The sequence below is a fragment of the Rhinichthys klamathensis genome, unplaced genomic scaffold (assembly GCF_029890125.1).
Source record: "Rhinichthys klamathensis goyatoka isolate OS25496 unplaced genomic scaffold, OSU_Roscu_1.1 h1tg000783l_1, whole genome shotgun sequence".
Taxonomy (NCBI): domain Eukaryota; kingdom Metazoa; phylum Chordata; class Actinopteri; order Cypriniformes; family Leuciscidae; genus Rhinichthys; species Rhinichthys klamathensis.
Genome location: NW_026607180.1, coordinates 74,009 through 86,947, shown reverse-complemented (window position 1 = coordinate 86,947; position 12,939 = coordinate 74,009). Strand labels below are relative to the sequence as shown.

The 12,939-nt window shown below is 47.1% G+C and overlaps 1 protein-coding gene across 4 annotated transcripts in view; it reads right to left on the bottom strand.

Moving 5' to 3' along the window:
• Positions 1-12,939, bottom strand: part of cdh19 (cadherin 19, type 2) — a 78,038-nt gene that overhangs the window by 30,430 nt on the left and 34,669 nt on the right. For all 4 annotated transcript variants that reach the window (XM_056243265.1, XM_056243266.1, XM_056243264.1 and 1 more), the window contains exons 8-10: positions 10,316-10,452; positions 6,929-7,050; positions 6,397-6,514 (exon numbers count right to left, since the gene is read on the bottom strand). In XM_056243265.1, coding sequence (XP_056099240.1) covers positions 6,397-6,514; positions 6,929-7,050; positions 10,316-10,452 — 377 coding nt within the window. The remainder of the gene's footprint in view (positions 1-6,396; positions 6,515-6,928; positions 7,051-10,315; positions 10,453-12,939) is intronic.

The window sequence follows — 12,939 nt, the reverse complement described above, 5'->3', positions numbered from 1 at the left end:
GGATAACGGCGCACACTCTGACGTCAAACACAGCGGATAACTGCGCACTCTGACGTCAAACACAGCTGATAACTGCGCACACTCTGACGTCAAACACAGCGGATAACGGCGCACACTCTGACGTCAAACACAGCGGATAACGGCGCACACTCTGAAGTCAAACACAGCGGATAACGGCGCACACTCTGACGTCAAACACAGCGGATAACGGCGCGCACTCTGACGTCAAACACAGCGGATAACGGCGCGCACTCTGACGTCAAACACAGCGGATAACGGCGCACACTCTGACGTCAAACACAGTTGATAACGGCGCACACTCTGACGTCAAACACAGCGGATAACGCCGCGCACTCTGACGTCAAACACAGCGGATAACGGCGCACACTCTGACGTCAAACACAGCGGATAACTGCGCACTCTGACGTCAAACACAGCTGATAACTGCGCACACTGTGACGTCAAACACAACGGATAACGTCGCGCACTCTTACGTCAAACACAGCGGATAACGGCGCACACTCTGACGTCAAACACAGCGGATAACGCCGCGTACTCTGACGTCAAACACAGGGGATATCGGCGCACACTCTGACGTCAAACACAGCGGATAACGGCGCACACTCTGACGTCAAACACAACGGACAACGGCGCACACTCTGAGGTCAAACACAGCGGATAACGGCGCACACTCTGACGTCAAACACAGCGGATAACGCCGCGCACTCTTACGTCAAACACAGCGGATAACGGCGCACACTCTGACGTCAAACACAGCGGATAACGCCGCGCACTCTGACGTCAAACACAGTGGATATCGGCGCACACTCTGACGTCAAACACAGCGGATAACGGCGCACACTCTGACGTCAAACACAACGGACAACGGTGCACACTCTGACGTCAAACACAGTGGATAACGGCGCACACTCTGACATCAAACACAGCGGATAACGCCGCGCACTCTGACGTCAAACACAGCGGATAACGGCGCGCACTCTGACGTCAAACACAGCGGATAACGGCGCACACTCTGACGTCAAACACAGCGGATAACGGCGCACACTCTGACGTCAAACACAACGGATAACGGCGCGCACTCTGACGTCAAACACAGCGGATAACGGCGCACACTCTGACGTCAAACAGCGGATAACGGCGCACACTCTGACGTCAAACACAGCGGATAACGGCGCGCACTCTGACGTCAAACACAGCGCACTCTGACGTCAAACACAGCGGATAACGCCGCGCACTCTGACGTCAAACACAGCGGATAACTGCGCGCACTCTGAAGTCAAACACAGCGGATAACGGCGCGCACTCTGACGTCAAACACAGCGGATAACGGCGCACACTCGGACGTCAAACACAGCGGATAACGCCACGCACTCTGACGTCAAACAAAGCGGATAACGGCGCGCACTCTGACGTCAAACACAGCGGATAACGGCGCACACTCTGACGTCAAACACAGCGGATAACGCCGCGCACTCTTACGTCAAACACAGCGGATAACGGCGCACACTCTGACGTCAAACACAGCGGATAACGCCGCGCACTCTGACGTCAAACACAGTGGATATCGGCGCACACTCTGACGTCAAACACAGCGGATAACGGCGCACACTCTGACGTCAAACACAACGGACAACGGCGCACACTCTGACGTCCAACACAGCGGATAACGGCGCGCACTCTGACGTCAAACACAGCGGATAACGGCGCACACTCTGACGTCAAACACAGCGGATAACGCCGCGCACTCTTACGTCAAACACAGCGGATAACGGCGCACACTCTGACATCAAACACAGCGGATAACGCCGCGCACTCTGACGTCAAACACAGCGGATAACGGCGCGCACTCTGACGTCAAACACAGCGGATAACGGCGCACACTCTGACGTCAAACACAGCGGATAACGGCGCACACTCTGACGTCAAACACAACGGATAACGGCGCACACTCTGACGTCAAACACAGCGGATAACGGCGCACACTCGGACGTCAAACACAGCGGATATCGGCGCACACTCTGACGTCAAACACAGCGGATAACGGCGCACACTCGGACGTCAAACACAGCGGATATCGGCGCACACTCTGACGTCAAACACAGCGGATAACGCCGCGCACTCTGACGTCAAACACAGCGGATAACGCCGCACACTCTGACGTCAAACACAGCGGATAACGGCGCACACTCTGACGTCAAACACAGCGGATAACGGCGCACAATCGGACGTCAAACACAGCGGATAACGGCGCACACTCGGACGTCAAACACAGCGGATATCGGCGCGCACTCTGACGTCAAACACAGCGGATAACGCCGCGCACTCTGACGTCAAACACAACGGATAACGGCGTGCACTCTGACGTCAAACACAGTGGATAACGGCGCACACTCTGACGTCAAACACAACGGATAACGGCGCACACTCTGACGTCAAACACAGCGGATAACGCCGCGCACTCTGACGTCAAACACAGCGGATAACGGCGCACACTCGGACGTCAAACACAGCGGATATCGGCGCACACTCTGACGTCAAACACAGCGGATAACGCCGCGCACTCTGACGTCAAACACAGCGGATAACGGCGCACACTCTGACGTCAAACACAGCGGATAACGCCGCGCACTCTGACGTCAAACACAGCGGATAACGCCGCGCACTCTGACGTCAAACACAGCGGATAACGCCGCGCACTCTGACGTCAAACACAGCGGATAACGGCGCACACTCTGACGTCAAACACAGCGGATAACGGCGCGCACTCTGACGTCAAACACAGCGGATAACGGCGCACACTCTGACGTCAAACACAGCGGATATCGGCGCACACTGTGACGTCAAACACAGCGGATAACGCCGCGCACTCTGACGTCAAACACAACGGATAACGGCGTGCACTCTGACGTCAAACACAGTGGATAACGGCGCACACTCTGACGTCAAACACAACGGATAACGGCGCACACTCTGACGTCAAACACAGCGGATAACGCCGCGCACTCTGACGTCAAACACAGCGGATAACGGCGCACACTCGGACGTCAAACACAGCGGATATCGGCGCACACTCTGACGTCAAACACAGCGGATAACGCCGCGCACTCTGACGTCAAACACAGCGGATAACGGCGCACACTCTGACGTCAAACACAGCGGATAACGGCGCACACTCTGACGTCAAACACAACGGATAACGGCGCACACTCTGACGTCAAACACAGCGGATATCGGCGCACACTCTGACGTCAAACACAGCGGACAACGCCGCGCACTCTGACGTCAAACACAGCGGATAACGGCGCACACTCTGACGTCAAACACAGCGGATAACGGCGCACACTCTGACGTCAAACACAGCGGATAACGGCGCACACTCTGACGTCAAACACAGCGGATAACGCCGCGCACCCTGACGTCAAACACAGCGGATAACGCCGCGCACTCTGACGTCAAACACAGCGGATAACGGCGCACACTCTGACGTCAAACACAGCGGATATCGGCGCACACTGTGACGTCAAACACAGCGGATAACGCCGCGCACTCTGACGTCAAACACAGCGGATAACGGCGCACACTCTGACGTCAAACACAACGGATAACGGCGCACACTCTGACGTCAAACACAGCGGATATCGGCGCACACTCTGACGTCAAACACAGCGGACAACGCCGCGCACTCTGACGTCAAACACAGCGGATAACGGCTTACACTCTGACGTCAAACACAGCGGATAACGGCGCACACTCTGACGTCAAACACAGCGGATAACGGCGCACACTCGGACGTCAAACACAGCGGATAACGGCGCACACTCTGACGTCAAACACAGCGGATAACGGCGCGCACTCGGACGTCAAACACAGCGGATATCGGCGCACACTCTGACGTCAAACACAGCGGTTAACGGCGCGCACTCTGACGTCAAACACAGCGGATAACGGCGCGCACTCTGACGTCAAACACAGCTGATAACGGCACGCACTCTGATGTCAAATACAGCGGATATCGGCGCACACTCTGACGTCAAACACAGCGGATAACGGCGCACACTCTGACGTCAAACACAGCGGATAACGGCGCACACTCTGACGTCAAACACAACGGATAACGGCGCACACTCTGACGTCAAACACAGCGGATATCGGCGCACACTCTGACGTCAAACACAGCGGACAACGCCGCGCACTCTGACGTCAAACACAGCGGATAACGGCGCACACTCTGACGTCAAACACAGCGGATAACGGCGCACACTCTGACGTCAAACACAGCGGATAACGGCGCACACTCGGACGTCAAACACAGCGGATAACGGCGCACACTCTGACGTCAAACACAGCGGATAACGGCGCGCACTCGGACGTCAAACACAGCGGATATCGGCGCACACTCTGACGTCAAACACAGCGGATAACGGCGCGCACTCTGACGTCAAACACAGCGGATAACGGCGCGCACTCTGACGTCAAACACAGCTGATAACGGCACGCACTCTGACGTCAAATACAGCGGATATCGGCGCACACTCTGACGTCAAACACAGCGGATAACGGCGCACACTCTGACGTCAAACACAACGGATAACGGCGCACACTCTGACGTCAAACACAGCTGATAACGGCACGCACTCTGACGTCAAATACAGCGGATTTCGGCGCACACTCTGACGTCAAACACAGCTGATAACGCCGCACACTCTGACGTCAAACACAACGGATAACGGCGCACACTCTGACGTCAAACACAGCGGATAACGCCGCGCACTCTGACGTCAAACACAGCGGATAACGGCGCACACTCGGACGTCAAACACAGCGGATAACGGCGCACACTCGGACGTCAAACACAGCGGATATCGGCGCACACTCTGACGTCAAACACAGCGGATAACGCCGCGCACTCTGACGTCAAACACAGCGGATAACGGCGCACACTCTGACGTCAAACACAGCGGATAGCGCCGCGCACTCTGACGTCAAACACAGCGGATAACGGCGCACACTCTGACGTCAAACACAGCGGATAACGGCGCACACTCGGACGTCAAACACAGCGGATAACGGTGCGCACTCTGACGTCAAACACAGCGGATAACGGCGCGCACTCGGACGTCAAACACAGCGGATAACGGCGCGCACTCGGACGTCAAACACAGCGGATATCGGCGCACACTCTTACGTCAAACACAGCGGATAACGGCGCGCACTCTGACGTCAAACACAGCGGATAACGGCGCGCACTCTGACGTCAAACACAGCTGATAACGGCACGCACTCTGACGTCAAACACAGCGGATATCGGCGCACACTCTGACGTCAAACACAGCGGATAACGGCGCACACTCTGACGTCAAACACAGTTGATAACGCCGCGCACTCTGACGTCAAACACAGCGGATAACGCCGCGCACTCTGACGTCAAACACAGCGGATAACGCTGCGCACTCTGACGTTTTTTTATTAAAAATGATTGCTTGCAAGAAGCTTGCGATCCCAATTGTCTGTGCGCTGATTTGCAGAGAAAAGGAGAAAAGAAAAACAGATTATGCAGGAGGAAATGGTTGGGGAGACGAGAGCAAGGATTGTGTGTTCTGCAAAGAGAGTTGGGAGTAAAAAAAAATTATTTTGCAATATGCTGCTGGTCAAGCAAATGTGTAGGCTACTTTGTTTCTGTTTGATATAATTGTAAATATATCTATTAAAATACTGATATTCTGGTCTAACTCCTCCCCGAACATCCTGCTGTCCTGTATCTTGCTCTCTCATTGGCTGTCGGTCATCGCCGATGTAGTTTTCAGTCAGAACACATTTACACAGCAGGATTTTGAATCGCCGACAGGTCCAGATATTTGGCATGCTAAATATCTGGACTCGTCGGCAATTCTCTCAGATCGCGTCTTTGCTCATTCACACTGCGTGATTGTCAATCGCGTGAACGAGCACCGATTTGCCTTTGATTTCGGGCCTTTGTCGGCGATTTCTCAAAACCTGTCGGCGAGCCAAAATTGGGGCTAAAATCGTGCAGTCTGAACTCGGCTTAAGTTTCCCACCAATTATTAGTTTCTAAGGACACTGATTAAACGTCACAGCTGCTTATCATTTAGATCATTGTTTCTGTCTATTTAAGTTCCTCTGTTTGTATCACTCATTGTCTGGTATTATTTGTGCACAGCACAAAGTTTTTTATTGATGGATCGTTGTTTGTTTAACTATAGTTATTTAATAAGTCTTGTTTTATTTTAAAATCAACTTCATCTTCCTTGGAAAGCGTTACACCAATATAGGCAGCAAAAGGCACTGTTTGTGCCGCAGGTGTAAGATGTGTGAAACTGGCCATTCTAAACGTAGAAAGCTAATGTTGTGACAAACCTTGGTTGTCTCTGATGGTGAAGTTGGGATTGATGTGTTTGTCTGGGATCATGGAGAAATAGAAATGATGGCCATCTACAGGATCATCTGCATCAGTGGCACTGATCAACTCAATTAGCTTCAAGTGAGACATACAGAGAACATTATGATCTGTGCATGTACATGAATTCATCGACAGTTCAAATGCAACCAGTTAGAACCTTGCCAATAGGACATATACTTTGATTATTGTGTGTGTATATACAGTATATCTGGGGATTGTTGAAATGTTGGTTTTATGTAAAAAAAAAAAAAATCATCCAGTTAGATACAGAATATGCACTTATTAGTGTAAATATATTTGTTTTGTATGTTTTTAATACATCGGGCCACTGTTAGCTGTTAATCTTTCTGTGATTTCTCTTCTTCACTGATCTAAATAGTTATTGTAACTAAAAGGGGTGAGCAAGTAATTCTCATAGGAGACAGAAAAAGCTCTATAATGTCAGGACCGATTATGAAAAAATTTAAACTGGCCATTTGTGTGTGTTACCTCTCCTGCCTGTGTGTCCTCACATACATAGGGCTGATAGTCTTGTGACAGGGTAGGCACATTGTCATTGACATCCAGGACTGAGATGAGTAAAGACACAGAGGAGGACAGCTGGTCATCTCCTGAAAGGTGCAGCAACACATACATGTTACTGTCTGTTGCCCATCAATTAATCAATCTTGTTCATTTTCAAAGTGTGTTTAAGTAACTATAAAAGATATATCTTAGAAAAACGACACTATAGTCTGAAATGAGTGATATTGTAACCTCGCTCCTTCCTTGAATCATATGAGGCAATTCATTAGGAAGAGAATAGGCTCTTGGCATAGATTGGTGGATCCCCACTAGGGGTCGCTAGAAATTTTTGAGGGGTTGCCAAACTCACTCTCAGTTTGAGGGTTATAAGAGTAAGAAATGTTTTCTTTTATTATTAATTGAAACGACACAATAAATAATTCTTTGAATAAAAAAAGAGAAGTAACTTTCTTAAAGTGTCATGTCAAAAAATATGTGCAGTACATTAAAGATGCTGAAATAGGGCATTCTTTTGTCTACTAATTTGTCAACAACACCATGCAGAGAAGATATTTTCCACGCAATTGACACATACTTCACGAAGAAAAAAATTCCCTATAATTATTTAGTCACATGCTGCACATATGGAGCTGCTTCAGTTATGGTGAAAAATAAGTGTTTGAAAGAAAAGACTCCCCAATGTCTCGTGATTCACTGTGATACATTATCAAGCCCTGGCCAACAAACACCTCTTTGATGAGCTGAATAAAATGCATTCGCCAACATGAACATCTACATTACAAAATCAATCTGGTCGAATGCGTTTTCTACTACCTCTGAAAGTGGTCGGCGTCATCCACTTGTGATGATAGATGATAGATTGAGATATGTTATTCTCAGCCGGGGTAAACTTGCCGCCATACATGCTCAGAACTCTCTTGGACAATCAAAGAAAAGTTCTGTGCAGGGGATTATGTGGAAAAAAACATCTTTTGCCAGCAGCCATATCACCCTGTAGCCCAAGACTGGTTGCCCACTGAAACTAAGCAGGGTTGAGCCTGGTTAGTACCTGGATGGGAGACCTTCTGGGAAAACTAGTTTGCTGCTGAAAGAGGTGTTAGTGAGGCCAGTAGGGGGCGCTGTTCACCCTGTGGTCTGTGTGGGTCCTAACGCCCCAGTATAGTGATGGGGACACTATACTGTAACAAGCACCGTCCTTCGGATGAGACGTTAAATCGAGGTCCTGACTCTCTGTGGTCATTAAAAATCCCATGGCACTTCTCGTAAAGAGTAGGGGTGTAACCCCGGTGTCCTGGCCAAATTCCATCCATTGGCCCTTGCTAATCATGGCCTCCTAATAATCCCCATCCATTGAATTGGCTCTATCACTCTCTCTCTCCTCTCCACTGCTGTGTGGTGAGCCCACTGGCGCCGTTGTACTGTGGTTGCTGTTGTATCATCCAAGTGGATGCTGCACACTGGTGGTGGTTGAGTAGAGATCCCCTGATATGATTGTAAAGTGCTTTGGGTGTACAGTAGTACATATGAAAGCGCTATATAAATGCCTCATTCATTCATTCATTCAATCATTCATTCATCTTTCAGATTGACTGTGAACTAGTCATTCTGATTAATTGAATGAAAAAGAGTCACTTCACTGAATACTTGCCGGCTATGAAATAAATAATTATTACGTTTGCAACAGGAGAGATAGCCAGGAGACAAGCGGTTTGTAAGTAGCTCAAGTGCAAATGACAAACACCTGTGTCTTGTTTCAGTAATTGGTGTGGAAAGACTGGATAAAAGCCACCGGGTAACAGGAAGCTGGAGAGAGATTGACTTAGGGCTTGTGGCGATCGGGTCAATGCTCTGGAGAGCTGCCGTTGGATTGTGGAAAGTGTCTGTTGTGAAACTCAGCGTGTCACTGACAAAACATTTACAAAAAAAAAATGTGCATATCTTACCGTTGTCTTCAAATTCTATCCTTCAAATACAATAGTATTTTTCATAATATTGGGAAGACCCCGAAAACCTGTCTGTGCATGACACCAACAGCACCTGCTTGCAGCAGAGGTTTTACAGCCTACTGTCATCAGACATATTCAATCCGGCCAATGGACTGTTCGATCACCGAGCGTGTCCTTCAGTGTCTGTCATTATAGGGCTACTGACTATGTTGCTAAGCCATCTGCTTAGACGAAGTGCACATCATTGATCATTACTTGCGCACAAATATTTTCTTAGAACATTAGTTCTGCTATTTAGAACACAATTCAAAGCGAAATTGTCATGCGCCAAGGAATCCTAGCTGTAGTTAAAACATTAAAACACAGCATTCCATAGAAAAAAGTGAGCTCAAGATCTCTTCCACCCTCAGTACCCTCGACGTTGGGACGACCAGGGGGCTATACAGACGTCCCAGAGGTGGAAAGTGCTGTTGCGGGCCATGTATGCCCACAAAATGCCACCACCTGTCAGGATGGTCCCAGACTCCTGTCCAAGCCCCGTAAGTTCACTTCGTCTCTAACGAAGGCTTATAGTGCTGCTGGATAGGCCGCCTATGTCCTGCATGCCATGGCCATTCTGCAGGTCCATCAGGCCAAAGCTTTAAAAGAGCTGCAAGAGGGTAGTTCTGAGCCAGAATTGATGCAGGAACTGCACTTGGGGACAGACTTTGCTCTCCGAGCTACAAAGGTCACAGCACAGGCTCTCTGCCAGGCAATGAACTAGCGCTGATGAAAGCCGACTGTGTTGTCGCCTCGCGTCGGGGTAAAAAGCTGCACTTGAACACACCGAGAGAACTACTGCCGACTGTTAGCTAGAATGCACGTTCTGCGCCGGCGTGTAAATGAGACAACTGTCTATTTCTGCACATATATTCGTCTATATTCGTCATTCAAAAAGAGAAACCGACACTGCAGGCTGCAGATACACACCGTAAACAAAGCAGTGCGTGCTTACCGTTTTGAATATCAATCCTGCTAAACATTTTCTTCATTTCACTCCGCTCATGTTGATATTAAAATATTCGCCAAGGAACACTCAGGTAAGATGACGTAACATAAGAACAGCCTTCTATCTGTACAGTTTTGACTGCTTTGCTCGCTGTTTGGCTATTATTCTCGTGCACTGACTCTTTCACTAAGCTGATCAGCCAATCAGAGTTCCCTCTTTCACAGACGGCCCGACGCGGATTCAACTTGTCGAATCGGCTGAAACAAAGCCGACGAGGACCAATTTCAGCCGACGGTGCGGAACACACTGAGAAAACTTAGTCGGCCGACGCACAAAAACTGCCCGACGGCCGACCATCGGCTTGGTGTGTTCCAGGCTTTAGAGGTTGATGCATGTTAATGACAAGAATGTGCTCACTGATCTCTCTGGCGTTGATGGTCAAGTTGTACCAGGCTGCTGTTTCTCGATCCAAATGGTTGGCCACACACACTGTCCCATTACTAGGATCAATTCTGAATATCTGTCGTGTGTCACTGCTCTTTGAAATGCTGTATCTGTTCAAGGAAAACAATTGTTATTTGGGGCAATTTTTCTCATATACTTCTATTGTTTGTTACCACATGCAGATTTCAACTATCCACAAAATATGTGGACTGTCTGGACAAGCACATGGACTATATGGCAAACATAATGTATTCTGTTCTGTAGATTCAGAATCTTTCGGTCTGTTTCTCCAGATTGCTCCAAATTTACAGGGGGTTCTCTTCTGGTCTAACAATATTAAACACAAAGTGATTGATGAATGTAAGCTAAGTAATTAAGTTAATGTTTGGAAATGTATGGTATTGGAATTTAACCCTCTGGGGACGGCAAACCCACCGGTGCGTTTTGGCTTTTTTTTTTCAGATAGCAGAAAAATAGACTTAAACTACTCCATCATTTCTGGTCATACAGAGTTAAGACATATTAAAAAATAAACTGTTAAATGTCTACTTTTTTATGTGCCCACCTACAATCGAAATAAAATATTGTGCTTTTGTAAAATAAAGAAAAAAACAGGGTGATCGTTCTGCCTCTCCATGTCCGTGAACTTAACTCAGTGAATACTATTCACCCAGACATGAGCAATATATGTTTATGATCATTTAAGTTTGTACTTTTAAATTATCTAATTTAAAACTAAAATAAATTTTCTCTGTTTATGTAATCTATATAAAAATAGTGAGGTGTCAGCCGTTCTCATTATCGTTCTCGCATCTCATTATTCCGCTAATGTGACACGCCCACGGAGAGCGCGCGCTATTCAAACGCTAATGATCTGAAGCAACACATTGAGACGTGTAAACGCCCACATAAACTCGGTAAACACACTATATTTAGTCAGATTAATGTACTGTCGTCTTGCGCGGCTGTGAGGAATAATCCTGGGACATTTACCTACCTCAGAACAAGTGCTGGTTTATTTTCACTTCGAGGAGCGAGCTGAACTGTAAGTGTTTTTATTCTTGTGCTTTGTTCTAATCGCGATATATAATAACGTTAGTGTCTGTAAACACAAAAATAGCCTACTGTTTAAATTTGAATCATGTTTCTGTGTGTGTGTGTGTGTGTGTGTGTGTGTGTGTGTGTGTGTGTGTGTGTGTGTGTGTGTGTGTGTGTGTGTGTGTGTGTGTGTGTGTGTGACTAGTTTTGGATAGATTATAAAGTTTTAACTCTAAAATAGACATCAAATAAGCTTTTGTTAGCAGTTTCTGCTCATATGTTAAATATATAGTATGTTTTGTCAATAAACTAATCAACTAAGAATAGTGTTTGTTCCAATGCAAGCTATATCAAAATAATGAATCCTTAACTTTGAAATATGTATGATAAAATGTATTGGCCTACTAAGACATTTATGGAAAAAGACAATTTTCTTTTCAAGATGTTTCCAACTCTAACTTTGAACCAATTCTGTAGAATGGCCCATATAACCTATTTGAACAGGATTTGTTTCCAGGTATGACTAAAAATGTGCTTTTGACTTTCATTTATATTTTGATTACATATATATATATATATATATATATATATATATATGTATGTATGTATGTGTGTGTGTGTGTGTGTGTATATTGTCCTTGCATTCTTTCTTGTGTGACACACCTGAATGAAAGGCTCATTAATATGCGGGTCGTCTTTGTCTTCTCAACCACCTAATTATTCACAATGGGGTTGGGCAGTTCACCCCCATTCGCATATTGCCTTGGCTAACAAAAAATGTTTTTCACAATTTAAAAGAATCTATTGTGTTATGTGAATGATTAGACAGGATGATTTTCAGATCATTTTGAAGCAAAAACTCTAGGCCACAACTTCCATTAGTCAAAAGTCTTGTGGACACATATTTAGTATGTGTTTTGTGGCTTTATTTCAGAAACTTTAATTTTTAGTTTTTTCAATAACCATGCATAAACAATATTCTCTCAGAAATATAAACATGTACATACATGTTGCTCACATATTATGGTAGCCCTGTTTGTGCTAAATAGAGTGTAATTTCACCTGTGCCATTAATATGTTTATAAGCAACTGAAAAAAGCACAAATGTCAGGACATGTCAAAACATCTCAAGGACCCCAAAAACACCTTGGTCCCCAGAGGGTTAAAGCAGCTCCTCTCCTAGCATGGGTTGTGATGGACCTAGATAAGATCATGGATCCACCCCTGGGTGCAAGGCCAACATGGATAAGAGTCGAATGCCTACAAAACACCATACATGTCTGCCTCAATTGGCGCGAAACAGCATATTCTCAATAAAGTCTCCTGATCTTCACTTCTGAGTTTCCTACAATAGCCCTGATTCTCACTAGCCTGACAGTAGAAAGGCGGCTATTGTGTCATGTTGCTAGGTGGGCTTTGAGGGGTTGAGTTTTTTTTTTTTGGCGTTTGGGTTCATGTTTTTTTGATCTGGCCCTTGCAGTTCTGCCCTGGACGTATTACATTGGTTGAGTTAGAGTCACCTGGCATTTAAGGGTTAGTATGGGTCCAAACGGGAAAGG